Genomic DNA, 27,088 nt, shown 5'->3' with positions numbered 1-27,088 from the left:
AATTTCTCCTCATTGTTGTGTGTTTGTCAGTGCTGTTTGAAGTTGGGGCAGGGGGAGGCAGAAAAGCTGCTGTTTTGGTGTGGGGTTAACTGCGTGGTCACTGTTTTCCTGACAAGTGGAGCCGTGTGGCCTGCAGGCCTGCCCCGTTCAGGTACCGGAAGGCAGTAACCCTGAAAGAGAAAGGCACGATGCCTTAGCCACACCTGATTGACTAATGCTCCTCACCGCTTCAGGGGAAGGGGCATCCATGCCTGCTGGACCAGGAACCATGTAAAAGCATTCAGAATTTTTGTTTAAAGAGTCAATCTTCAGTGGTTTATTACTGTTGGCTAATGTACAGCACTTTCCTATGTACAATTTTTAAGGTTTAACAATATAAAAAGTGCTCTCAGATTTCCACAGCACTACTTGACTCTTCTGTAACTCCCCTCAGCTCCCTGTGCCTTTGCACAGCTCTGGCTGTACCAGACCCAGTGCGGACCTGCATGCCCGGCCCCGTCAGTCACCCCAAGGCTGGGTCCTGCTTTCGTAACTGCTCTCAGACTGTGCCTTTCCCAGAGAGCAGCTTCACAGGCACAGCCACAGGTGACGCTGCGGCAACGGCTGCACCCAACAGACCAAGACAAAGGCTGCCAAAGCTGCCTGAACTTAAAACACCTCCCCACTATATTGATGTAGTTAATAATTTTAATTAAGGTAGCATTTTAGCAGTTTAAAAATAGGTATTTTCCACAGAAATGTGAAATGCTATAAGCATGGTAACAATATTCTTAGCCAATCTTATCTGGATTAGCTACCTTAATCTGCTTATTTTAGTCAACAACTCAACTCAGCCTTTTCTGAGCATAAGTAGATGAAATTAATAGAATCTCCTTGAGCTTCTCATGTGATGGAAATTATAGCAAAGAACAAGACCAGTAAAGTAGCCACATTCTACAGTGCTTACAGTAGCCCACTGCTTGTCGTATTGCAGCTGGGCTCCCCTGGTAGCCCTGTGACACAAGAGGGGTTCCTGCACCCTGTGCAGCTGCCCTCAGCCTGACAGCTGCCTCCAGTGCCCCCCAAGAACGTGATGTAAAGTAGTTTGCCGTCTACCTCTACCCTCTGCTAAAACACTCCTGACCTCTCCTTCCTCCGTGAGCCTTCAGGCTATAAAGGGCCTGGGTGCAGCTTCCATGTCTTCTTGGACAAATACAAGGCAGTGTAGAATTGACCTTTGAAAGAAAGTTTTATTAAAAAAATTACACAAAATAGAGGTTTACATTGTTGCCCTGTGGTAACTACAGCTGGATGCCTTCCAGAGGGTGCATTCAGTTACTTACCTCGCTGCATTTGCATACAGTAATGCAAAAAATCCCTCAGACAAACCCCACACCACTGAAAGAAATCCCATGGTTGTTCCATGCGGTGTTTCAGCTGTAGGTACTGTTCCAAATAACCCACTTCACAGACCACAGGTGAGACCAGGTGCTGCAGAGTAGAGTTCAAAGACAGACAGTGATTTTGCCCCCCCCTCCCTGGCCTGACATTTCCATGAGCACAACAATCTTCTCTTTACAGAGAGGGCTGCAAGAGCTATCACAGTGCTCAGACTAAAGTATGAGCATCTAGGTAGTTAACCAAAACTGGGATGTTTGTAAACAAATTTAATTTATTGGCATTACTTACAAAATAAAGTATTAGACCATGATTTTCCATCATGTCTGTGTCAGTATATGGTTTTATTTTTTTTCATAACGAAACAGGATGAGAATTGCAATACATTAGAAATCCCAGATTAATCAAGCTGCAGACAGGGTCTCGTGTTGTCTTCCTAGCTGCTCTTGCGCCGAGGCGGCCATGCAAACACGTGTGTGAGGGTGTTGGGATGTCAGTCACTGTCTGCAATGCCCACGTGCCCCGAAGTAGGTCAGATCCTGCCCCACACTCCCGAGGCCACGGCATTACTCTGTCTGTGCCGCCTGCTGCAGGTTTCCTCTTCGTCCTGGAGATCGCTTGAACCCCCCACCGCCGCTGTCAAGACTGCACCGTCCCCTTAAGATACCACATTCCGCCGTAGCTCACACAGCAGTCCTGGGGAGACAGGGAAAGCATAAGGTCTTGGGAACCAGTCTTGGGCTCTGGGACAACAAATGTGATCAATAGCACAAGTCCCCTCTCTGGTCCACAGGAGAGAGCCTGAATCCAGAGCAGCAGGTCATCTCCACCCTGAGGACCATACAGGTTAAACGAAGACAACAAACACAAGAGGGGGAAGGTTGAGAGACCACAAACAATGCACTGGCAGCAAGAAGCCCGGCTTTCTCGGGGAGAAGAGGGGGATTGTGCAGAAGCCAGCTTAGGAAAGGGTGCAGGGAAGGGTGAGGGCAAGGGGAACTGAGGGGTAAGCACGGGCTGAAGCTCAGGTGGCAAGCCCGAGGGCAGCGGCAGAACGGGCTGGAGCGTGAAAACAGTTGCCAGATGTGAAGCCTTTTAAGAAACAAGGTTCTATGATAACGGACTGTCAAACCTCAGAACCGTACTTTGGTATTCTGACCACACGTCTGCAGAGTAGTAGGTTCTTACAGCGGGTAAGCACCACAGCAAAGGAGTTCAGTAAGTGGGTTTTCTTGTGGCTCATTTTCTTCTATTAGATGAGCACCAAGTCTCTCCATTTCTGAGCTAATGGCTTCTCTTTCTTTGCTCCCACCCTCCCATTTAGGTAATTCAACACAGGCCTAAGTACCGCTACAGAACTGATGCCGTGGAGCTTAAAGGGAAAAAATTATCTTTTTTTCTGAAGTCTGGACTCGCACATCACAAAAACAAGTAAGAAATTAAGTGTGGAGGCTAGAAAGAGGGTTTGCAGACTTGATCTGTAGATGCAAAAAGACAAACCCTGTCAGTCTGTTCCTCTGCGTACAAAAAAGGAGCACAGGCAGATGGGGAAATAGGAATCAACAAATCCAATTTCATTCAAAGAGGAATCCAATCTCTTGTGGCTTAAAGAAGCCAGAGAATCTTCCTATTTCATTAAATAATACTTCTAAATTTTATTTCAGAAACAAAGATAATTTGACATACTTCCGTGACAAATGTATTCGAGGCAAAGAAGCCTGACTCAACACAAGGCTGGTCACGTGGTAACTTAAGTGACTTACACAAAAACAGCACCCAGATTTTTAGGGGAAGGTGTTTTTCCTAGAAAACGGTTATCTGTTAAATAGCAACAGCATCATGAGAAACGAATGCCAGTACACTGCCTAGATGTTCCAATAGAGATGATACTTGAGCTCATCTAGTCGCTTAATAGATCTCCCAGCACAGGCAAGCCACATGAAATACTCCAGCAGGCAGAAATGTCTCAGCTTATTTTAATGCTAAGACAACCAGGTTCTTTCAAGCAAGACCAGTTTGCTTATTATCACAGCAACAGATTGCAATTTTTCAGATATGCTATTATTCCGTTTGTAGATTCCAAGGTAATAAAGTACTTAAGCACTTGTCTTATTGAAGTGGGTGACTGTGAGCAAAGGCCCGACAACAGTGACTAAAGTATTACTTCAAGTGGCAACTTTCTATTTAGCCATCCTGCATCACTTTTAAAGCTTGTTGGTCTTGGCCTGTGTGCTCCCTACTTCATACCTTAAACTTCTGTAGCAAGTAAAGGGTGCACCTTCAAAGACAGAGATGAAAGGATTCAAATGTACATTCACAATGAAATGAGGTAACGACTGCTTTGCCTGCTTGTTTTGGCGAGGGTTTCGCTCCCTACACTGCTGCATGTCCTACTGCAGAATGAAATGCGTTTCCTTCTGAATATGGGGCACTTGTGCTCTTCAGCATTAACCTACAGCAGCCAGCTGGGAAACTCGGAACACTGTGCAGAAGCCTCCCACCTCCTTAACGTTTAACTCCACATCTTTAAAAAATAACTCTGAAGTTTTGGGATTTTTTTATATTTATATATAAATAAATATAAATATGTATTTACTACACGCTATTCTCTGCTAGTCCAAGGTGACAAATGAAGATTTGGTGCAGTAATACAAAACAATGTGCAAGTCAAAATCACTGCTCCTTGGAAGGAAAAAAGGTAGAATGAGACAAGTGTATTTTTAAGAAAACAAGCTGAAAAAACAGGCTTTGGCCACATCCTAATCACAATTGTTCTATCATCTTTGTCGTTTGTCAGTTCAAGGTAAAATACGATCCTTTGCTCAAACCAAGTACTAAAAATTGATGTATTAATTAGATCAAACCCACAATGGAACAGAAACTCACCTTTAACACTCTATCCACCTCCTGCTTGTTTAGATCTTCTCCACATTCTTGACTCAACTGATTGTGGATGACATTCCGGCGCACTCGATAATTTTTCGAAAAGATTTCAAGCAAAACTTGGCGATGCTTTAAAAGAAATTGTATCATAAATACAAAGAGAAGAACAATTATTCCTATCTTTCTATATATCAAAACTGCATGTGCCTTAGTCTGTACAAAACAGTCCCTGAACTACATTGGAGGATTCTTGCTTCGTAATCCTGGAACCATCCCCTGTACCTCTGCTCTCCAGCAGGGCCCTAGCGCCTGAGGGCTCTGCAGGGATCTCTCCACACCCCGCCGCCAGGCCTGCACTGTCCTGTGACCTGGGCACCTCCAAAGGTACAAGAACGTGCTGAAGAAGGAGCTGCAACATATTCCTCTCAAATGCCTTCACGGGAGTTCACATGGTCCGCTCCAGCCAGGAGGCTGGATACTGCTTGACTCTTTCCTATAAAAATCTGTTTACCTCATGGACACAGGAGTTACATTGTCTATCCACATTTTGTTAGACACCTTCCCTTTCACTTCATTTATGCTGAGAGTAATTAAAGCTCAGGAGAGGCTGTAATCATTTCCTGTTCTAAGTATAAACAGATACATCAGGTAACATCTAATTTCATCTCTGGTTAATGTTGCATTACCATGAAAAGGAAAAAAAAACTGGACTGGATCCTGGTGTGAGGCCTGCATTGGAGAATCCTTTCTCCTCACAGGTTCAAAATTATTTGTATTCCACTGAGCCAGTTACTGACATGTATTACCAACATATTACGTTGTTTCTGCCCGCACTGCCTTGTCTTGACAGCAACAATCACCCTGTGAGCTAAGAGCTTCCTCTCTGCTGGAAATAGGTCAGTATTGAAAACTGGACACTTCAATAGGGAAAGAGGAAAACCACCTGCTGTACCAGTTCCAGAAACACAAATTCAAACAATGCCAAATGCTCAATAAACATAAATTTGGGAATGTCACTTATTTTTGTCTTTACCTGATCGTAAGTGTCACCGGCTTCCCAAAGTGCATAGACCTTTAGCTCATCTGGTGAAGCAGCAGTCTGTGGAGGAAACTGAGAACAAGAGGCTGTTAAAAATAACCATCTATTTAATGGGTTCTTAATGATTCTATGATACAGTATCCCTGGACACATATTACTGAATCGAAGACATCTCTGCCATGTAATGAGAACTGCTGAAACACCCTCAGCTCCTCTCCCGCTCCACACTTGAAGGGGTACCTGCTCTGGCAGCCCCTGTGCCCGCTCAGGCATGGCCTGTCCTGCAGCCGCGGGGCAGACACCCTCTTGCAGGCCTGACGACTTCAACAGAAACACGACCTGTATCAAACCCGCCCCGCTGGGTGATCCTGCAGCACACAGACCCCCAATTAAGGAGGGGCTAACTATGGCCTAGGGAACAGGACAAGCACCATGGCACCCCGGTGTGCACCTTCACACGCCCAAGCCATGTTTGGGTGGTGCACCAGTGCCCCAGGCCCTGCCTGGCACACACCAATCATTTCAGAGCTTTAAAAGGGAACTGCTGGGCATACTGGGATCCCATGAATTTTGCATGGGGACAGTTTCCCACTGGTGGAGGGTCAACCACCACGTACCAGAACAATCCCAGGGCTTGGACCTTAGCTGGTATTTCATGGCAAGATGTCCAGATTTTTTTCCTGTCAGCAGTGTTTCCTTCCAAACTACCCAAAGCAGTATTCAACTGAGAACACCAAGTGCATTGCAGGGACTTTCCGGAGGTTTTTACATTTACAGTGGCAGGTTTTAGAGATTCAGACTCTATCCTGTATTTATCTGCTTCACTAATTCCAAGTCAGCATTACTGACAAGCACTGTGCTTCTGCTGTATTTGTCATCTCTGTTTTGGGGCAGACTACAGGACTCCAGAAGACTGAATGCTGACGGACAGTGAACCAGACACTTGCTCATTTCAGGCTCCAATAATGAAGTGGTTTTGTTTCCTTGTTTTGTTTTGGGTTTTTTTTCCATGTGCCAAGCTAGAGAAAGAAATTTGGGTTTTTTTCTGAGGCAGAGGCCTCACACCCCTGCACACAGGAAGGAACACAACTGCCTCCCCTCCATACCACAAACTCCTAAAAAAATAAAATACCATCCACTTGCCTTAACATTTCCCCTTGGAGCAGTGACTAATGAGCAATGCTGGAATATGCCTTCACTCCTGACATGTCTCTTCCTGTCTGTCACTAACAATTTATTCCTTGCTAACTGCCCAGACGACTTAAATCAATCACCTATGAAAAGCTAACAAGCCAGTCCTGATTGTTCCAGTATCCCTCAATTCTGGCTGCTGGTACAAACCAAACCTTTCTTCCCAGCCTCCCTCATACCACGCCAAAAGACTTGCACATCGCAGAGTGAAAGCTCAGCCTTTCCTTTTACACCTTGCCTCTGATCTTACTGCAAAGGGGAAGAGTTTTGTCCAGCGGGAGCTGCCTGGTGGGATTAGCAGCTTTGGCTCTCATGTTCGTCCAAACGGCTGGAGTATAACAAGGTTTTACGCTCGGTTTAGAGCCAGGATTCAGGTTTATTAGGCATGTAACACCTGACATAATTCTCTTCTCATAAGGACACTTGCTTTTGAGGAATAATATCTCTTGTATGCTTTCAGCACAGATAAAATCAAATACTTCAGCCTCCCACCAGAAAAAGCTGCAGCAGGAAAGGCAAAATGCAGGGCACTGGGAGCACCCAGCCACAAGCTGCCTTGCTCTGAGAAAGTCACTCAAACTCCTCCTGCCTCAGGCACACGTCTGAAATGCAGCTATGTTTATCTGGCCACTCTGTGAGGAAACGGCTTCCAAACCAACACAATACTTATTTGGGAAGAAAAACCCACAGAATCTCCTCCTCCCCTTCCGTCTTACTCTGCAAACTGTTGCAAACACTGCTGCCAACAGCACCCTGCTCACTTGCTGCTGTCATACAGCCTGTCCACAGGAGTGGGAAATACCATCACCAACTCTTCAGAGACATGCTGCTCTGTCCAAACAGCTCTACTGTCTTGCCATCTGCTGTCCCTTTGCCACTTTATGTTCATTATCTTAATCTCTCCAGCCTCACCTTGAAACAGCTCTCCACTGCCTTAAAATCCTTCTTTAAAATATTTGCCCTGTGCCCCTTCCTGCTCTAAGCCCCCAGAGCTGGTGCAGAGCTTTTAGGAGATGAACCTCTGCCCTGGGTCCCCAGGGCTGCCACGTTAAATCGGAAGCCCTGGGGAGGAGCCCTTGGCTTTGGGACGTGTCTCACTCAAGCATTGAGCACGCCCTAAAACCAGTCGCTGCCAGGCAGCCTCACGTTACAGCTAGACCAGACTGAAAGGGGCTGAGTCTGCCAGAAAAAACTTATCGACTGGAATAATCCTAGAGGTAAACTGTGGAGTTTACCTCTCCAGGAACCTGGCATCGGCACTAGCCCAAAAAGCTCACCGTAAGCACGAGGCTGCATTCCTCTCCTGTTAGCCCAGGCAGGCAGGACGCCACCAACGCTTACATCATTTCCTCAAGCCTCAAAAATATCCTCAAGATTTGGCCAGAACCTTGCCACTCCACGGACCGCGGGAGGGGAGCTGGCAGGAGCCAGCCACCTGCACCGGCCCGCAGCAAATGGGTGCGGATACTCAGCACCCAGAGCCCTGCCCAAACATTTTCCGTGGGGCTGGACACACACAGAGCGCTAGCGTCTGCCGAGGATGCCTCTACTCGCCCTCTCTCTGATGGCAGCGGCAGGATTCGCTGTTTCTTTATGTGTGCTTTTCCCTCCCACTTGCGGAGGGTACAAAGCACAGGCATCCCCAGCACCCTGCAGGCATCCCCACGGCCTCATTTGCAGCTGGAGTGGCATCTCTTCTGGCTCCCCACAAACACTGTTTATCTCATACCCTTGGGTGCAGTCAGTCAGCTTCATAATAAATGCTGCATTCCCCTGGTAAGGTTTCAATTGCCGTTTTCAGCAACATGTTTTCTATAACAGGGAAGCATGCAAGCCAAGAGTGTCTTCACCCCCCACAGAACACCATTTTAATTACCTCAGATCATTGATTTTTATCACCAAAGCACTTTCAATTACAGAAAAACTAATGAGCAACTATGAAATCCCACACTAAACAACCCTCCAGGCTTTCCCTGAGCTCAGGCACCCTCATCAGGCTCTGACAAAATTGCCCAGGGGAACAATCAAGAAATGCCAAAGCGTATGAGCCCATGCAAGGAGTAAAACCAGCCCCAGCACCTTTGCCATCTGCACAGAGAATCAGGTGGAGGCTCAGGGGTAACGATTTACATTGCTGATAACAGTACAGGCTTATACAGGCTCCTGTACAAGATCTCAAGTTCTGCAGTAAATTCTGGGTCAGGAGAACTAAAACTTACAGCAGACCTCCAGCAGGAGACATTCCAGCGACCACTTCTGCACCTCTGCAGGTCTCCTGTGAGAGGGTTTTCCAGACAGAAGGAAGTTCCCAACCACCTCTTTAAGAGGACTTTATTTTGGTTGTTTTTTGAAAAAAGAAACTATCCCACTTTCACTCCTCACAGCCTTTAAGGAAAGAGTGGATGGAATAGTTTCCAAAATCCCAAAATTTCCAAAGCAAACAAGTCCCAGTCCCAGGTACAGAGCAGCAATGACCTCAGCTATTGAACATCAGCATGGCAAACACACACATTACGCCGCGTACAAAGGAAAGCCTAGCCAGCACTAACAGGCAATTCCAGGCAAACGTTACCCCAGGACTTGGAAGCTGTCAGGACAGAAAGCAGAAAGCACCGAAATCAGTGGTCTCCCTAGTGGCATTTCAAGTCTGCTACTTGGTTCCCAGGTGCCACAACACGTACTTTGCACACGACTGAACATGTTATCTCTGCGCCCCTGGAGCAACCCTTACTCCTTAGCTGAGTTTCAACTCCCATGCTCCAGGCTCTCTCTCATCAGCCTGCCTGCTTCCTGCTCTTTCTGCCTTGCCTGCTCTGTCGAGCAGTTCACACGTCTCTTCCTCTCTCCCCAAAGGCAGCTGACTCCCAAGCTCTTTCTGGTTGCAACCCAATCAGCACTGCCAGACGTCTTGTAAAATTAATTTCCTTTTAGGCTTTTTCCCATGATGCCAAATTCCTTTTCCTTTCCTAAGCAATCTACTGTCACACAAACCTGCTGTCTCACACAATCACACACGTCATTTCCATAAAGACAAAGAAACAAAGACACCTCTGCACAGCCTAGGAGGAAAAGGACTGACCAAAGAAACCTGCTGCAGATTCGCTTTGTCGCTTCCCAGAGGGCTCTGCTGAGTGCGTCTTCCCGCTCCCAGGCAGCTAATGCCACCTTTTCTCCCCTAACTGTGTTCCTGCCCCTCAGAGAAGGAGCTTGTGCAACTCCAGGAGAGCAGATGGGAATCTGGGGCTGCCTTAGATCATATTAACAGGGGCAAGCTGGGACAGTGAGTCACTGCAGCCCAAGAGCTTGGATATGGAAACAGAAAAAGCCAACTAAGCTATGCAGCATACCACAGAGCAAAGAAAGCAGAGTGCAGGGCCTGCCAGAAGCAGGATGCCAGACAAACCTCCAGCAGCTTCAACATATCCAATATTGGACAGTTGCTCAGAGCACATCTGTGCTTCCAGTCCACCAGCACAGGACACAAATGTTTCACAGCTCAGATGTTTAACTGCCCCCCGCCCCCCTCAAAGTACACCAAGGGAAAAACATACTTACAGGCACCAAAATTTGTTTGCAGCCAGTGTCCAACACCATGTCCTGTAACATTTTATCTGAAATGCCACTGAACAACGTATGTCCTGGAGGCAGACTGGCTAAATGAAGGTTAAATAACCGTTTAAGCTCACTCAGGGTGAGTACAAATTGTTTCTTAAACGTTGAGGACACAAATGCCTTCAGTTCTTGGGCTACCCGGTCAATGCAGCCTCCAGGCAAGTGGCCGTTCAAAGAGTCCGTGGAGTCCTCCTCTGCATGGAGGCCGTTGATAATGCCGTTGTTCATGCCCTCATAAGCCGAGGTATCCATAGGCTCCTCATCACTCACAGGCTCCTCTTTAATGCGGATATTGGAAACATCCATCTTAGCCGAGGTGTCATTTGATTTCATCTCTGCCTTTTGCTTCTGGAACTCCTTCTCCAGCTGCCCATAGTTCTGCTTGACTTTTGCTTTAGCCATGTTGACCCTTTGCTCCCCAGAAACCAGTAACGGATGAGCTAGTAAAAAACAAAATACACCATAAATCTCACCATAACCGGGGCTCCAGTCTTGCAGAATGTTTCTTGAAGGGCTCATAGTGAAATAAAACCATTTGCTTGTGAAATCTAAGGCATAAACCCAGTTTGTTGATTAGATTTTACTTTTGTTTGGGGCTTTTTGGTGTCGTTTTTTTTGGGGGGGGTGGGGTGGTTGTTTTTTTTAAAAGATAAACACGTTGACAACTGTAAGTCAGATCCTTGCGGAAGGGTTCCAGTCAAGGAACCTGAAGCAAAGACGAAGTGCACTTGTTCAATCACTAGGATCTTTTCTGCAGATCAGGAAAGCAGAATACAGACTGCTTATACATCTCTACTGGTGACCCAAATGCTTCTTTGCCCAACAACTTTTTTTTTTTTTTAGAGTATCTAGTGGCTGACAGGGCTTGCTGCAGCAGCTGCCAGAGCTAGCATGAGGATCTCTTATAGTGAGGAGAGTGAAGGGGTTAACAATGAATCTGAACACCTTTTTAGCATGAGATGCAGATGCACAATATGAAAGTCTGAGACCCTCTTCTGAGTATTATTACGCAGCGATGGCAAGAAAGGGACAGGAGGGAGTCCTTTCCCACGCAATCTTGTGCCTCTTCCCATGTCCTCTCCACACCCAGCTATCCAAAGGTGAAAGGAAGGGGCGTGTTGGCAGCAGAGGAATCCAGTCTCAATGCCAAAGGAAGGAGCGCTGTGTTTAAGGCAAAAGCATGCACAGCACACATGCTGTTATCTTCTCTGCTGTTAGGCTTGCTAATCCTCTCCGAATAACCCAACACCTAATCCTTCCAAGCAGATCAGACACAGGGTATTGAAATGGATTCATATGCTCGTTTGTCAGTTCTGCTTATACTCTTCATTGGCTCCAGTGTCTGGCAATGAGCCAAATGCCTAATTAAAACTCTGTGGAATCTCAAGTTTTCACAATCTTTTACGATTATGGAGCAGCTACTTTAATATTCTCGCTGGCATCCACGGTGGAGAAGGATGTCAAGAGAGACAGCTTCTCACCTCCTTACATTCCCCTGTCAAACACATTCTTCACTAATCGCTCAGCCCTCAACCACACCACAGAGAGCCCAGCGCAAACCAGGAGAAATAAAAAAAAATCACCTCATGCACATTAGCTTGTAAACCGAGGTGAGAATTACGTCTGCATGGGCCCTGTCCACTTTTCAGTAGCTGCTTATACCCTTACACCATACAAGCTGCCTTAAATGAAGAAGTGGATAACAGAACCAGCTGATTTTACACCATCAAATAACGAGTCCCCAGTGCCAAGGAACCCTCCCTGCTCTGCTACGATGATGCTACAGTAAGCTTGTGTCACTCCAGCATCAGTGACGTTAGTACAGACCAAGATCTGTCTCAAATAATCCAGAGGACATGGCAAGAAAGGAAAAATATTAAACAAAACAAGGCCAGTCCCCACCATGTTCAAAACCAGAGAGGAACTGCAAAATGTCACCCAGGAATATGGAGGGATGCATGTGCTTCAAGATGATCCAAGCACAATTCCATTTACCTGATTGTGCCTCTTGTTTCTTTGGTGTCAAGTGCTCCTTTAAGAGATTATAGACCTTCTCTAATCTGAAAGACAAAGATAAAACATACCAGGACAGCTTCAGTTGTTATGCCTGCATACAGCCATGGCAGCTTTAGCCATTAACTAGAACACTCAGTTTCTCCAGGGAGCCAAGGAACAGGCATGACTTGAACGATGCAGTGACACCATCCACCACACCACTGCCTGGTGACTGTGGGAGGGGGAAACCTTCACGGCAATACAGATCGAATTATCTATCAATGTCTACAGAAACTTTGTACTAGATAGTTCTCCGTTTTCAGCTTATTCCCCAAAACAAAATAAGTCATTTACTTGGCCTGAATGCCCATCCACAGCATATGTTGCCTCTGAACTATATCTGGATGCTTCTTAACAAAGTCTTCATCATAAGGGAGCATGAACTCCCAACCTTTGTTTATTCTTGCCACAGACATGTGCTCTAGGAAGTCCTTCACATCTTCCGGGCAAAGCTAAAAGAAACAAGAAAAAGCATAAATATGGGCATCAATTTACATAAAACATATGCAGCCATGCAGGAATGAGCATTGTTCCATGAGACAGAAAGAGCTGGGCTGACCTGGTATATATGGGGCACCTCCATGCACACACACCCAGCTAAGTCAGAGATACTCATCCTTCTCTGCAGCACCAACTCTTTCACACAATGGTAAAAGCACAGGACTTCAGAGAGCAGTGGTGATTAATCACCTGAGAGTCAAATAGCTCATGGCATGTTTTGTGAAGAAAAGGGAGTTTCCAAATTGAGATGAAAAGACTCTATTGTGAAGAGAAGCATATTCTACAATGTTAATCTTATTTTAGACCTGCAGGTCAGACATGCTGCACCTACACCTGCACAGTGTTTCAGCAGCACTGGAGCTTACATTCCAAAAGCAGATGGTCTGCGCATAAACTGACTCATGTTTTATCATTTTAAGGAAATTATTTTTTGTCCTCTTAATGTTTTTCATTCATTTGATAGTTTTAACAGAATATTCAGGTGCCTGAGTTCTATTCAATATTGACAACTGGCAAACGCCAACAGAAGAGTTGCTCTTTTGTGACAGCCCCAAAGCACAGTAGCTAGCGTGGACTGCATAAGCACTCATCTGCTTCGGTGCACAATCAGACAGCTTAATTCAAACTGTGTCCGGCTTTCCACTGAAACAGATGAGAAGGCAAGATGCATTCCAGTGGCTCAGCTACAAGGCCAGTCATATCCTGTGGAGTTGTGGTAACTGTGGGAGCTGCTCAAAACATTTCTAAAAAGAGTATGTATCAATACCTGTTCCAAAGTGAAGGCATGCCTGGTGAGCAACACTGCAAGTCAGCAGTAATGCAGACCCTGTGAACCCAAGAAAAGGCTTGCAGCAGCATCCACTACCCACCTAAAGGCAATGCCCAACACATATCACCAAATTCTGATTGAGGAAGAAAAATAACCACTCACTTTTGTAACTGCTGCCACTTCCTTCCTCACAACCCAGCGGTCCTGTGTGAACTTCCACATCTAGGAAGGGAAAAAAGGAGAAAAACCTAGTAACTGTATTTAGCAGTTGCTTCACTGAAATTATAATAATCACCCTGTTCATTGATGTTACCAGAAAAATGGAAACCCCATTCCCTTCAAGAATGGGGAAGTAGGTGATTCTTTGGCCAGGTAGTGGGAAAACACTTTCTGGCCTCTTCAGTCCTCAAATGGCTAAGAACACAGTATCAAAAGCTTTGAGCATCCATGGTTTGCCTTGGTGAACCTGTGACTACAAAAGTTATGAAGAATCTCTTGAACTCAAACTCCATTTAGCTTCCAAAAAAAATTAAAAATAAATCCACTGCAGTGATGCTTGGACTCCAGGAGTCGCCTGAGGCTCAGCTTCTCACATACCTAATCACCAACCTAAAGAAACTCTTCATCCACTTCTGTTAATGTGGAGGCCTGGGAGGCTGATGACTGTTGCCTTCCTGCAGCACACAGTCCCCTAGAAAGCGCCCGTTCCCTTCTCCAACGCACATCCCAGTCACTTACAGTTATGACTAGATGCCCTGTCACTCACACAGTCCCTGTCTCCAGTTAATGGAAAACCTGCTCTGCACAGCAGCTCCTAAGGTCTAACACCCCAAGAGGCAGCTGCTGAGAGCAGGCTAACAGGACACGTGAGGACCTGGGCAGAACACTGTTTGAACATGACCTTTGATTTCTTCCTGTCTCCATTTGAATAGACTACAACCTTTTTTAGTCTGTGTGTGTTAATCATGTTGTGAAGAATCCAAAATCTCATTACTGCCAATTTCTTCCTGCCCTACAATGTCACTGATGCACTCTTCTCTCTGATTCAGCTTCTCTCTGCCCACAAACACACAAAACTACCACACTCACTTTAGGGCACAGGGCATTTCTGTTTTAAAGCACAAGAAACTGCTGTCCAAAGGAAGTAATCTATCAGCTCTCCTTGCACACAACTCCAAGGCAGCTATTTCTCATGAGGCCCTTTACCCTCAACTAGAGCCCATGGTACTCATGTCCTCTGAATTTATTCTGTGAGAATCTGGGGAAAAAACAGAAGCTTTCAGTAAAGCCACAAATTACTTTTCCTCTTCCCCAAGTACACCATGGAACAGGTGGACACTAAAAGTCACTACTGATCATAAATATGTTTTAATCTTCTTAATTACTTTACACAAATACATACAGGGAAATAAAGTTCACTTTTTAAGCTAGGACACTTTTCTTCCACAGATGCAATACAGCATTACATACTATTTTAGAGCCTTATGACCAGACATTTCACTTTGTCTGAAAGCCAGAAATATCGATGCTTTCTGTTTTCTAACATTTTAACTTTTTTCCTTTCGTGGAGCTAATCAGCAAATTACTTGCCTTTAAGATCAACGCAGATCCATTTCTCATGCAAGGTATATTTGACACAACTAAAATGAAAATAAATTTATCTTTACATCTTAATCACTAAAACACTACCACTTACCTAACTGAGCATAATTTCTGGTCCCTAGAATTTTACACAGAACGTGTCACCTAATCTGCTGTGTCCTAAAGACTTACATCACTGTGTCACACCTGAATCCAGGTCTCCATATGGCACTGTCTTGGGCAGACATCAAGACACAATAAAAAGTCAGTTTCAATCACCATCAGTTTTATCTAGTACTGTAACATCCTTAAAGTCTTTTGCACAGCATGCTTCTCTTCAGAGCTAAATCTCATAAACAAACTTTGCAAACCAGAGGAACAGTGAGGTCTAACTGAAAAAAATCAGAGCAGTGCACTCATCAGCTTCTCTTTGATGGGGCGGAAGCCATAAACTGAATATGAACTTAGGAACCACTTAGGAGCTTAATTATTTCCATGGTTAGCAAAAATAAACACAATGCAGAGGTTGTTCCTTTTTGCTGTGGTTTACAAGACCTGTATTCATTTCAACTTTCATGTGCAGCTACTGCTCACAAAAGGTGCCTGGGAACAAAGTCCTTTCACTGATTAGCAGCTCTGGGGAATAAAGTCCTTTTTAAAGATCACCAGTGCACGCTCAGGGAGCACAAGGCTTATCCACACTGCCCTCCTGAGACCTCTCAGTCCTGAGCCCACGTAAATATATCTGGAGAAACAAGCACTTTATTATCCACTCCTGGCTTTTCTGTAAGCCCTGCATTGTGGGGGCTATGTGATAGTGGCTCTACAGCACGTATCAGAAAGGGATGAATACCGTTAACGACAGATTATCTGAACCTGCCAGCCAGCCACATCGTCAATCTACACCAACACTCCCATCACAGACTTGTTACAACACCTTCAGGACTAAAGTACAAATGATTTCTTTGGAGGAAACACCTTATTGCAGTAGAGTAGCAGAGTTTTGCAATGTCATGGCCTCTCAGCCAAACTTCACCTGTATTTTCCTTTAAAAACAACAAATGCTTTTATACTTACAACAAAGTCTCTCCCTCTACAGAGCACTTCTGCAGGGACTCCACTATGTGGACTAGATGTATCTTTTGGGTAGAGGACATCACTGTTAATTAAAAAGGAAGACCTATTAAGTCACTAGGTACTCCAGAAAAATGGCATTGGTGAATATCAACACAACAAACATGTCCTCCCTGTTCTACAGTTAAATTATACCTTTACCCAAAGCATGGTTTTCATTAAAGGAATTAATATTAGTGTAATTACACCACCGCAATTACACTAGTGCAAAAACGCTTACACCAGCAAAGCACAGCCTTGTGGCTAGCAGATGCGTGCAACAGAGGGACAAGCTCTGCTTTGTTCTTGCAAAGGCTATCCTCCCTTGGATCGGTGTAAACAAGTCCAGAACAATCCTAAGAAATGCTTAGGCTAACCTGGCACGCGGCCTTGAAGGCAGCATTTAGCCGAAATGCTGATGTATGGGAATAAGTGTTTTTTATTTCCTTCCCAGCAATCAAGAGGTTAAGAGAACAATCCTACAAAATGTCATGCACAAACCAAACAGCCCTGAGACCAACACTACCCTGTGTCCTTGTCTGCTTGCAAGACCAACTGGATGACATGTTAGCATGCTCTACAAAGCCTCAAGGCAACCCAGGTTCATGATCTTGATCCTACCCAGGCCAAAGAAACGGGCCCCCTCTCCATGTAAAGCTCTACATGTGCTGCTCTGTGCCCAACCATCCCAAAGACACTGCATCTACTAGAGATACACACATCCTCCTTGGACTAGTAGCAAAGAATCAGCTATAACGTAAAAACAATCCGAATGCTGCCTTTTAACTTCCTTCCAGCTTCCTTCTGGAATGGCTGGAGGGACAGCAAGGGTTGCTGTAAAAACTGTTCACACTGCTAATACCTGCATAACAACAGCTGAAACAATTGCTAACAAGCTGTTAGCAATCCTGCTAACAGGCTTGGACTGGTAGCTGGTGCCACTCATCTTAACACAGAGAGCTATTCTAGAGACTAGAATTCTCTGCATGCAGTGCTCCACCCAGGCAAAAAAATCATCCTGTACTTTAGACTTCAATTCCCAGTGGGATGCTTTATCCTAATAACAGGAGGATGATACAGAATCCATTTCATGTGGTATACTCAGTACCCCACGCTTGATTTACTAAGCGGGTAATGCCTTCTAGAGGGTAGCTTTCAGCTGACAAGAGCAGCATACACTGATTAACAGCAAGGTGACTGCACAAAGGTCTTTCTTCGACTTAATTTAGCTAAGAAATACTATAGCTGACACTGGTTTAATCTTCTGTGTTTATGTTTCACACTAATGTCTGTAAGAATTCAAGACAGTCCTCTCACAACAGAACATGAGTGAAGACAACATCAAAAAACCGACATAACTCAAATGCAAATACAGATTACATCACTGCTCAGACATAATTTTAGCTGGGGCAGGTATTAACGTATTATTCTTCAACATCAACCCTTTGAATTTTGAAAATCTGGCTGCACTAAAAAGCACCAAGCATAAAAATCAAGATCTTACAGTACTGAGAGTTAAGAACATGGCTACTTTGGGACACAAGGAAGATAAGTATATAAAATCCATTGTTCTAACCGTCTCGTTAAAGCAGAAAATCATGTCCCAGTAACAAAGACGAGCCATACCTCTTCACCACCCAGTTTCCCTGGACCAGCATTGCCACCTGCTGTATACAGCGGAGAACTGCTGTAGAGTCAGTCCCAGAGCCCAGCAAACTCATCAGATTTGCAAACGGCATGACCTTCACTGAAAGGCAAAATACACACCAGATTAAGGGTTTCTTTAACACACCTGATACAGGCATAGATTTCTAAATCTAGGATACTACGATTTATGTTGAAGTTCATGGTCAAAGCTGTATCTTGGAAAAAACCCAAACCTAAGCTCTACTAAGTGTCCCCCTGCACAAGTCACCATCCATTCTAAAACTATCTGCTAGTGTTCCATCAAAGTTGATTACCTCACCTGGTCCCAAATGAACGCATTAATAAAATAAAATTTAAAAACTATGCCTTTTGCAATATTTGGAAACAGAAATACCCGACAAGATGGGAAGCTCCTAAGGCAGAATCCTCAGGATTTGTTCTCATTAGATAGTAACTCTGAAGAGACAAAATAAAATTCCTAGACAACACTCATTAAGTGCGTATTACTGAAAACCTCCCAGAAAATGTCGAAGTGCAGCTTGTTGCATTAACCTTCAACTTATGATTCATGCTCAAACCCCACATTCCAGGAAATACCTGCTGAAATAGATGTATCCAGAAAGCTATCATCAGATTAGAAATTATTCTAAGAGTAAGATGACTGCAAACATACAGATCTGCTGTTACTGCCTTTCTCTGCACAGCAGGTAAAGGCTCAGGATTTGGATTCTTCACAGAACCAGAGTGCCAGACTGCCTGCCTCGTAGGGTGACAGAACTGGTATTACTGGGAAAGGTACCTTATCTGAGGCAATTAGAAGTCAGAAAGTAAAGTGCAAACATATTACAAAAGCTACAAACCATTCTTCATCAGGATCTTAATCTGATCAGCAAGGGGTAAAGTTCTCAGCTGGGCCATAGAAAGCACGTTGCTTGGAGCCACTGGTTTGTCACTGCAGATAAACAAGCAGATTTGCAGCCCATGAAAAAGAGCATCCAGCCACTATGGACTTGGAACATTCTGTACAAACACTTACTTCTCTTCCTCTACGCTTGGAGGCATCAGCATCATTAAATATTCACTAGAAGAACAGAAAACACATCCTTAAAATGTTTGTCTTGGGACTTCCCAGGTTTAAGCACAGTTATTTCTTGCTTAGAGCAATCCTACTTGTGTGAATCTACAAAACAAACATTAGCCTGAAATGAGAGCCTCCCCTTTCCTCTCCCATCTTCCTCTGTAAATTCAGTACCAGTAAAACCTATTGACACTCATCTACCCAAAGATAAGTTACGAAATAAATGGGAGTCAAAATCCCAGCTCTTCTGTACAGAAGAGGTGTCCAAAAGAGGAACTGCAAGAGTAAACACATTAAACACAGATGCTCTGACACAGCAGTAAGAGAGATCATGTAAAGCCTGGAGACAGAGGCCAACAACAAGCAAAAGTCTTTTCCAGCCATGTAATTACCAGTGTCTGTGAGGAAAGAATCAGATCTAAAAGACTCTTCAGAACACCTAGCGCTGTTCCACTGAGATGTTAAGAAAAACACACCCACACCATTAAACAGAGAGAGTCTGCCACTTTCCTATTACTTGGGCCATGGTTGTTATCCGATTACAAGGAAGCAATAGCACTGACTGCATCATGGGAAGATTCCTCTATAGCCGCAGTCATCAAGAAACAAAACTGAACAAGTTTCAAGTAGTTTCAGGTGTCTGTCACAAATCACAAAAGGAAGTTTTATAAGATTTGCTAACAATGGTTGTTATTGGCTTCAGAGTTTTAATTTAACCAGAAGGAGCCTTTGTGTTACTTTTCCTTCACAGTATTTGTAGTCCAAATAACGCAGGGTTGTGATAACATACAAGAAGCTACAATCCCAAGTGAAGACAACTAGTTTTAATCTCTGAGTACAAGAAAACAAAGGAAGCAACCTGAATAACTTGAAGGCAATTTTTTTCTATATTTTTTAAAGAATTCAATTTTTATCATGGATAGAATTACCGAAGAGCAGACTGTTAAAGAATATACCTGCTTATTACTCTGAAAACAATCCTGACAAATTACTGCAGTTTCTGTAGGAAACCATCAAATCATTACCTGGGAGATTTAATTAATTCCGTGTTTTCAGCAAGGCCATGACCTTGACTAAATAAATACTGGCGCTCGTGTTCAGAACGGCTATCCTGGAGACATGGAAAAAACCAAGAGTCACTACCACATACTGAAAACATACAAAATGCCACAGAGCTGGATTCCTCATTCCAAGCTGTGATCACCCTGTCATTACTGCACGATTCAAGTGTTCCACCTCACTAACTGATGTTCTGCTTTCACTTTCTTGAATGCTGCTCACATGACATGGGAAGATTTCTGTTGCTATGACTTCAAAATCTCATGACAGACATGCATGTGGGTCAGACAAACAGGATTTCTGACGCTCAGCTGACTGGGTTCCCCAAGTCTTTCACAAAGTTCAGTTCATAATCCAAGACCCGAGTGATTCTTGCACTCAGACCCCCCATTCATGTTCTTCCAACTCTCAGCTTTTAACTTTTTCCAGCATGGAGACCAAACATTAGCCAGTGGATGAGATACAGAGACTGCAGGGCCTCTTCAAGCCTACAAACATACTTTTCTTCATTGTCTTTTGATGATTCCTTGATTCCCATGGGCCCAGATTTAAAAACAGCTCTAGACTTGGCTGAGCCTTCAGGCCCAGACGGCCTCCTCGGCAGCCAGCAGACACCTACCTTCAAGCCATAATAATGTAGATGAACCCAGTGCTCTTCTGCTTGTCTCTTCTGCAGGAATTCATAGGACTGAACACGTCGTTGACGAGCTTGTTCGGTCTCAGGGCGGGAGAATCGTACCTAGAAGATTTGGGCATCATTAAGTACAGCCCCAAAACCCTCAAAACAAAACACCTGCATTATTTATTTGGTACATAAGCTAGGGGCCCTAGCTCAAATGAATCACCCCCTGCTGTCAGTGCCATCTTTATACTTGTGCAACAAGGGCAAGTCCACCTTGCTTCCCACCTCCCAAACCCAAGGTCACCAGGACTAGCTGAGGTTTCCTGTCCTTTTATTTGGGTGTGAATTGTCATACTTTCTTATGAACCGTTGCCCGAACTACCATAAAAAGGAAATTTGGACATACAGTAATTTGCTTAACATCATCTTCAGCTTCATCCTGGGATGAATCACCACCTGCCAAAAAATACAACAGAATATACACACCGCTGCAGCAGAAGAGCCAAAGCCAATCTGCAGCTGTTTGGGGGCCCATGCAGGTAGAAAGCGGTACTAGGCACCACATAACCATGGGTTCAATCTCAGCTTGCCAAACTGTGTGATGTAGGACAGCACCACACTGCTCCTGTGATAAGAGACACTGCTCCCATGAGCTCTGCAGTGCAACGTTTCAGTGGCAGTGGTGACACACTCCCTACTGCTGCCCTTTGACATTACCCACCACCTCCCATCCCTCTGACAATCCTCCACATTGTGCCCACAGCACAGCAAAAATAAGACGCAGCTACCCTTAAAATAAGATCATCAAAACAATCTGAGACATGGCCTTATAATCAGTATGTTGTTATAATAAACACCTTCAGAATATGACAACTCTTATCAGTAAAATTATTGAGAGAACTTGTATCTCAGCTCTCAAAGGAAAACACAACTCACGGAGCATTTACCTTCATTAGCAGCTTCTCTTTCTCGGTGTTTTGCATCAGCCTTGTCCAAGTAGGTGAAGCTTGGCCTCAGCTGAAGAATTCCATGTAGTGGAGTCAGGTGCAGTTCACCTGAAAAAGAGAATTAATGTTGGTTAAAATTGTTTTTTCCACTGCACAACAGCAGCACTTTTCATTATCTGCCTATTTCTGTAAAGGCACAGCTTCAATTGAACATAAATATTTCATATAGTAAAACGCAAAAAGAGATTGAAGTGAAAAATTCATCCAGTGCTCTGGATTTCAAAGGCGTATGAACGACCAAGACTGACTTCTGTTACTTTCCTTTTTGTGTTGAAACAAGACCTTGTAGAGAGCCACATTCTGGCTCAGGCCTGACCTGTAGTTCAGGAGACTCCTAGTAAAACAGTCATCACTGAAGACAATCTACATATTTTCATTTCAAATGATCATCAGATCAAAACTCTGTGATGACATCAGGAGACAAGAGAGGGGCAAAAAGTGTTGAACAGGAAAATGAGACAGGCACAATTAGATGGAGATACTAATATAAATAACAATGATAAATTCATGCTACAAGTGTGTACTATTTCAGGCCACCATGCACTGTTAAGATCCTGGAGGCATCTACAAACCTGCAGTGTTCTTTTATAATATTTACAATTTTGCTAGACCTTCTCAAGGACTCTGGGGACATTGATAAGGAAAAATTTTCCTTTCTTTAAAGACACGTCAGTCAATTAAAACCTAGGCTGAAAGAACAAACAGATTTTTTGACTCTGAAACGAGCAAGTTTCACTGATGTGAGGGGTAAGCAAAAGAAACTTACCTTTTTTATAAACAGCAGCTGCATAGCGGGAAACATTACTTGCAGCTTGTGAAGAGCAGAAAGTTTGTTTGTCCATCAGCTTCCTGCAGACAGATGAATGCTGTGAGACTGTATTCTACAGGCATGTGGAATACAGATGTTAAAGGTCTGAAATCACCAGTTCTCAAAATGGAGTATCAACAACTGCAGCAAATATACACATTCATCTGTTTGCAATTCAGATTTCATGAAGCACATCAAAAACCATAGGTTACTTCCAAGAACACTTGCTATATAACAGTGTCCAAAGCACACCCAAGACTGTACAGCCACTTGTTGTCACCTTTCCGTGAAGCCCTGATGGACATGCGTCTATCTAAGCTCACCACAAAACGGAAACGAAGGCAAAGAGGACACCTACGAGGAATAGGTACTTGTTTCATCTGTACATGTGCCGTCCACATTGAGAGCAATCTGTTCTCCCTTGCTGCGACAGTAGTTAGGATTCAAAGTATCAATGGCCATTTCTAGTTCAACCTAAATAATATGACAAGAAAGACAGCTAATTACCATGGTGAAACCCCAAACCTATCAATTACAATTTAATCCCACACTTGCTAATATTTCCATAGGTTTACAGCAAATTTAAATACATAAACATCATCACTCAAATTCATGGGGCAAATCTCATGCATAGAGTGGAGCATATATACGGGGTTTTGTAGGATGTGGACATTTTAACAATAACCTAGAGATACACCCATGTAAACGAATGGGAGCAGAGAAACGAGAGTTCTTTAGGCAGCCTTAAAATACACCTTCAGTTTGGTGGATACCTTCCACTATATTATCAGTCTAGTTTACTTATCAGCACAGATCAAGTGCACAAGCAATATCCCCATCACTGAGGATCTATTTGAAATCTCTCAAACATAAGGTATGTTTCTTTCTAGTCTGGGGACCAAGCAGAAGAAAGTAACTGTGTCCTCTTCAGAGGCAAAGGTCTGGGACAAATGTTCAAAAATAAGTGTTTTCCTGCATAGCATTTCTCTTTACATACTATAACAATACAGTATACATTCTTCTTCAGTGTGTGCCAAGGCCCTTATAAATCCGTGTCTCACAGCTATTGCCTTGTTTTTGCTTCCCCTTCACATTACTCATAAACTGAAGTAGTTACAAGTTCCTGGATGAGACAGCAGATTTACAAGTCTGCCCAGGGCTTACAATACAAATGTTTGCTAAATTTACTAGAAGACTTCCTGAACACAACATGCATCCTAACTCCAAAGTTCACACAAGCACTCTCCTTAACCATTTCTCAGAACAAAATTCTAATATCCTAGACATCTATTTCTGTGGGTTTTAAACAAGTCATTTTAAAAATCACAGCCACAGTTTGGGGACACATTTGCAAGTGCAATCATTCTGGCTTTGGCTATACTTTCACTAACTATACACCCCACTGATTTCAAAAGGATAGCTGACAATTCACATCCAGGCCAGAGAGGAATCAAGACCCGCAATGACACTGAAAGGCAAAGCACGCCTCCAAAGCTCAACCCTTTCCTGAATATTGTAAAGACCTTTTAAATCAAGCTGTATTAGCACAAGCACCCAGAGACTGAATTAGCATTAGTAACTATGTTTCCCAGAGTGGCTTTTCCATCATGACTTTAATTCTTCTCTTTACAAGCTACTCTTATTCTAAACTCTACAGGCACAATGAAACACTCCACGATACCTCCAAGCACAGAGATCCGGTCCTGCAAGTAGCTGCATAATTATAACAACTTAATAGCACATCATGCTTTTCTGAAGCACGTTCTGCACAACATAAAACAACTTTTACAAACTGGACTCAAATCATGACCGACCTTTTGCTGCTTTGGTTTTATCTTCGCTGACAAATGTGTAACATCATCGTACGTCATGGAAGCTGGACGAATAGGATACTGGAAAACAAATCCATTTCATAAAACCCTCTTCATTTAAAAATCAAAGAACGTCACAGAAATTAATTCAATCTTCCCTGTCCCCTCACATGTAGGTCCACTTGCCAGATGGAACACAGAATGGCAGGGGTTGGAAGGGACCTCCAACCCCCCTGCTAAAGCAGGTTCACCTGAAGCAGGTTACACAGGACTGCATGCAGGCAGGTTTTGAATTATCTCCAGGGAAGGAGACTCCACAACCTCCCTGGGCAGCCTGTTCCAGTGCTATGTCACCCTTAATGTAAATAAGTTTTTCTTATGTTGAGGCGGAACTTCCTGTGCTCCAGTTTGTGCCCATTACCCCTTGTCCTGGCTCCGGGCACCACTGAAATGAGCCTGGATACAAGATGTCAAGAAAATAAACTGACTGATTCGTGAGTCATCAGGAGATTTGGGAGTATGACCTAGAAAGTCTGTCGCTTTCCCCAGAGTCCTCTGCTTTTGTCACTATGCAACCCCCTTCCTGCCCCTCACACGCCACGATAAACTGTAACACAGGAAAGTGTAAAATGGGAAAATGGTACCACACTTGGTCCAGCAGAAAAAGGAAGTGTAAGAAGCAATTATAAACCCATCCCTCAGCATTAACTCCCTGGAGAGTTACTATCTAAATGCAAAATATTTGTGAGTTTACACAAACAGTGTTAGGTGACAGGACATGGGCCACATATAGCTAGTCAGGACACTAGACACAGGTTTAGCCACATGGGTCTCTCTTCTGAACCGTTTGGGAATGCTGAGAGGACGGCATGGTATCCAAATGAAACCTGCCAGCCATAGCAGCATCCTGCTCAGGGCTGCCATTTCTCCAGAACACCCACAGGCCCCATCACTAACCAATGCTTGCTCCTGACATGGAACGACTGTAGGTATCCCAGAGGCCAGGCTGCACGGCGTGTCTGCCTGTCTCCAGCCATGCTCTGCTGGCACGTGCCATGCAGAGGCTCTGTACAGGAGGCAGTGGGCTTGCCAGTGGGCATCACTGGTCTCTAACGAACATCTCGCCCAACAGCCTCAAGACTTCCCATTGTGCAGATGGGAAAAGTGAATCACAAGGATAAAATGATTAGAGAAATTCAGTGGCAGAATGGAACACAGACCTCTACTTTCCTAACATATTTCCACCTTCAATCACCAGTTAGTTTTATCTCCACAACATAAGGGGGCTCTTCTGATGACTTGCACTCATTTATGAATCCTGATGACATTTCAAATAGGGCCGGTCCTAAAGAAACGTTTGTTTAGTAAAGATGGCAGAAATCAGTGACGACAGAAGATGGCTAAGAGAATGCAGATTTAGCCAAACCACAATAAAAAGACATCATCTACTAAAGTACTCCCTTAAGGTGGTTAAAGGGGGTGATTTAATGACAAGTCTGTGCCACAAATGACCACTCCTCTCTTGGCAATGACTTAATACTAAATACTTCAACTGACTGAGACTCCAACAGGCTTGCCTACATCCAAGATCCTGGCAGGCTGAAGCAGTAAGGAAAGCTACTGCTCTTTGAATTTATTTTAAGGAAACTATCACACCATAGAAGTTAACTGAAATACCTGAAACAGATACAGCTTCTCCAGTAGGCTTCTGGCCAGGAACACGTCAATCTAAAAAGAAAAACAAACAACTTTTATCAGATACCAGTAGTAATTGATGGAGCCTCAGATAAAAGTACAATCCCTAGAGCTCAAATACTGTTAATTTTAGCTTTTCATTACAACCCTAACATAAAATGTATTCATGACTCTTGTCAAAGGTCTCCTCTCTGCTGATTTTGACATGAAATTCTGCAGCTGGCCTTTTTAAAAAGCAACCTAAAAACCCCCACTATGATGAGGCAGCAGACAGTGGCTCTAGCTGTGTTTTTTGTCTCTAAGGAAACGCGTCAAACAGATCTAAAATGAGAGGAAAATTTTTTTCCGAAGGGCTGAAGTAAATCTGTTATCACAATTATAGAAAGAGAAGGAAGTTCCCTCTTTTTCAGTATGACTGAAACGTAACTTCATTACTATTACTTTGTCATAAAATCTTTCTAAATCAGACAAGAGACACCCACATCCCAAATCTGATTCAATATTAGAATTTTGCCACCAGTACCGAAAATCCACGGATGTTTCATGAATATCACATACAGAAGCTGCCATTTTAGATACCTTTAGATGTACTCCTGACAATTCACACTCCTCATGGCTTTTCTCCTTCTTACAAACTTGCCCTTCCTTGTACTTCTAGTGTGTAAATTCACACACAAAGGGAACAGGACACTGTGGCTACTCATTGGGACATAGCAGTCCTTTAAAGTAGTCCAGAATCCCAACATAACTCCTTATTTTAGCAGAAGGCATGAAACATTTTAGCTTCATATTTGATAAAGATTAACTCACCAAAGTCATTCTAATTTCTTACAGTTCTCAGAGACATGCAACAGAGCCATTGAAAACACACAGTGGCAGACGCAAGTTCCCCACCTGTGTTCCTCTTCTGACACGGAAAGATTACAGAGGGTGAAAAACCTGAGCTGAATCTGCCAACACAGACACCACTATCTTGGCAAAATAGATATCACAAGCCATATTCTTGGCCCACACGACATATTTCCTTGTACAGAGCAAGCCATGGGTTATAAGACAACCACCGATGTTGATGACACACTGTTTCAGCAATGTAAGAACAGTAGGAACCACAATAATCAAAAAAAAGTATCATGTACAATCACTGCTGCCACAATGCATTTTTACCTCTTGTATAATTGGATCATCTTCTTCATTTGCCATGCTAGGATATAAAAAACTTTTTCTTGGCTTATTCCTTGGC

The 27,088-nt window shown here is 43.8% G+C and overlaps 1 protein-coding gene across 4 annotated transcripts; it reads right to left on the bottom strand.

Moving 5' to 3' along the window:
* Window positions 1-1,448: 1,448 nt before the first annotated feature.
* POLR3E (RNA polymerase III subunit E) lies at window positions 1,449-27,076 on the bottom strand. 4 transcript variants are annotated; one of them, XR_015183882.1, is made up of 21 exons: window positions 27,013-27,076; window positions 25,831-25,881; window positions 24,157-24,234; window positions 22,701-22,816; window positions 22,301-22,383; window positions 21,475-21,582; window positions 20,934-20,983; window positions 20,525-20,644; window positions 19,872-19,957; window positions 18,805-18,849; window positions 18,629-18,720; window positions 17,748-17,868; window positions 16,086-16,167; window positions 13,590-13,649; window positions 12,452-12,609; window positions 12,098-12,162; window positions 10,046-10,542; window positions 5,294-5,371; window positions 4,264-4,389; window positions 1,669-2,073; window positions 1,449-1,470 (listed from the first exon to the last, which is right to left on the bottom strand). XR_015183882.1 is itself a non-coding variant. In XM_009962080.2 (20 exons), the coding sequence occupies exons 1-20, from the start codon at window positions 27,046-27,048 to the stop codon at window positions 2,017-2,019; spliced, it is 2,109 nt and encodes a 702-aa protein (XP_009960382.1). In that variant the 5' UTR covers window positions 27,049-27,076; the 3' UTR covers window positions 1,515-2,016. The 4 variants fall into 4 exon arrangements, 3 of the variants coding, with proteins under 3 accessions (XP_009960382.1, XP_009960384.1, XP_009960383.1); XM_009962080.2 differs by lacking the exon at window positions 1,449-1,470 and having other exon boundaries at window positions 1,515-2,073; XM_009962082.2 differs by lacking the exons at window positions 1,449-1,470; window positions 4,264-4,389 and having other exon boundaries at window positions 1,515-2,073.
* Window positions 27,077-27,088: the final 12 nt, after the last annotated feature.

The sequence above is a fragment of the Leptosomus discolor genome, chromosome 14 (genome assembly GCF_034619465.1).
Source record: "Leptosomus discolor isolate bLepDis1 chromosome 14, bLepDis1.hap2, whole genome shotgun sequence".
NCBI classification, from domain to species: Eukaryota; Metazoa; Chordata; class Aves; order Leptosomiformes; family Leptosomidae; genus Leptosomus; species Leptosomus discolor.
The sequence above is the reverse complement of the archived record's forward strand: the minus strand, read 5'-3'. Positions and strand labels throughout refer to the sequence as shown.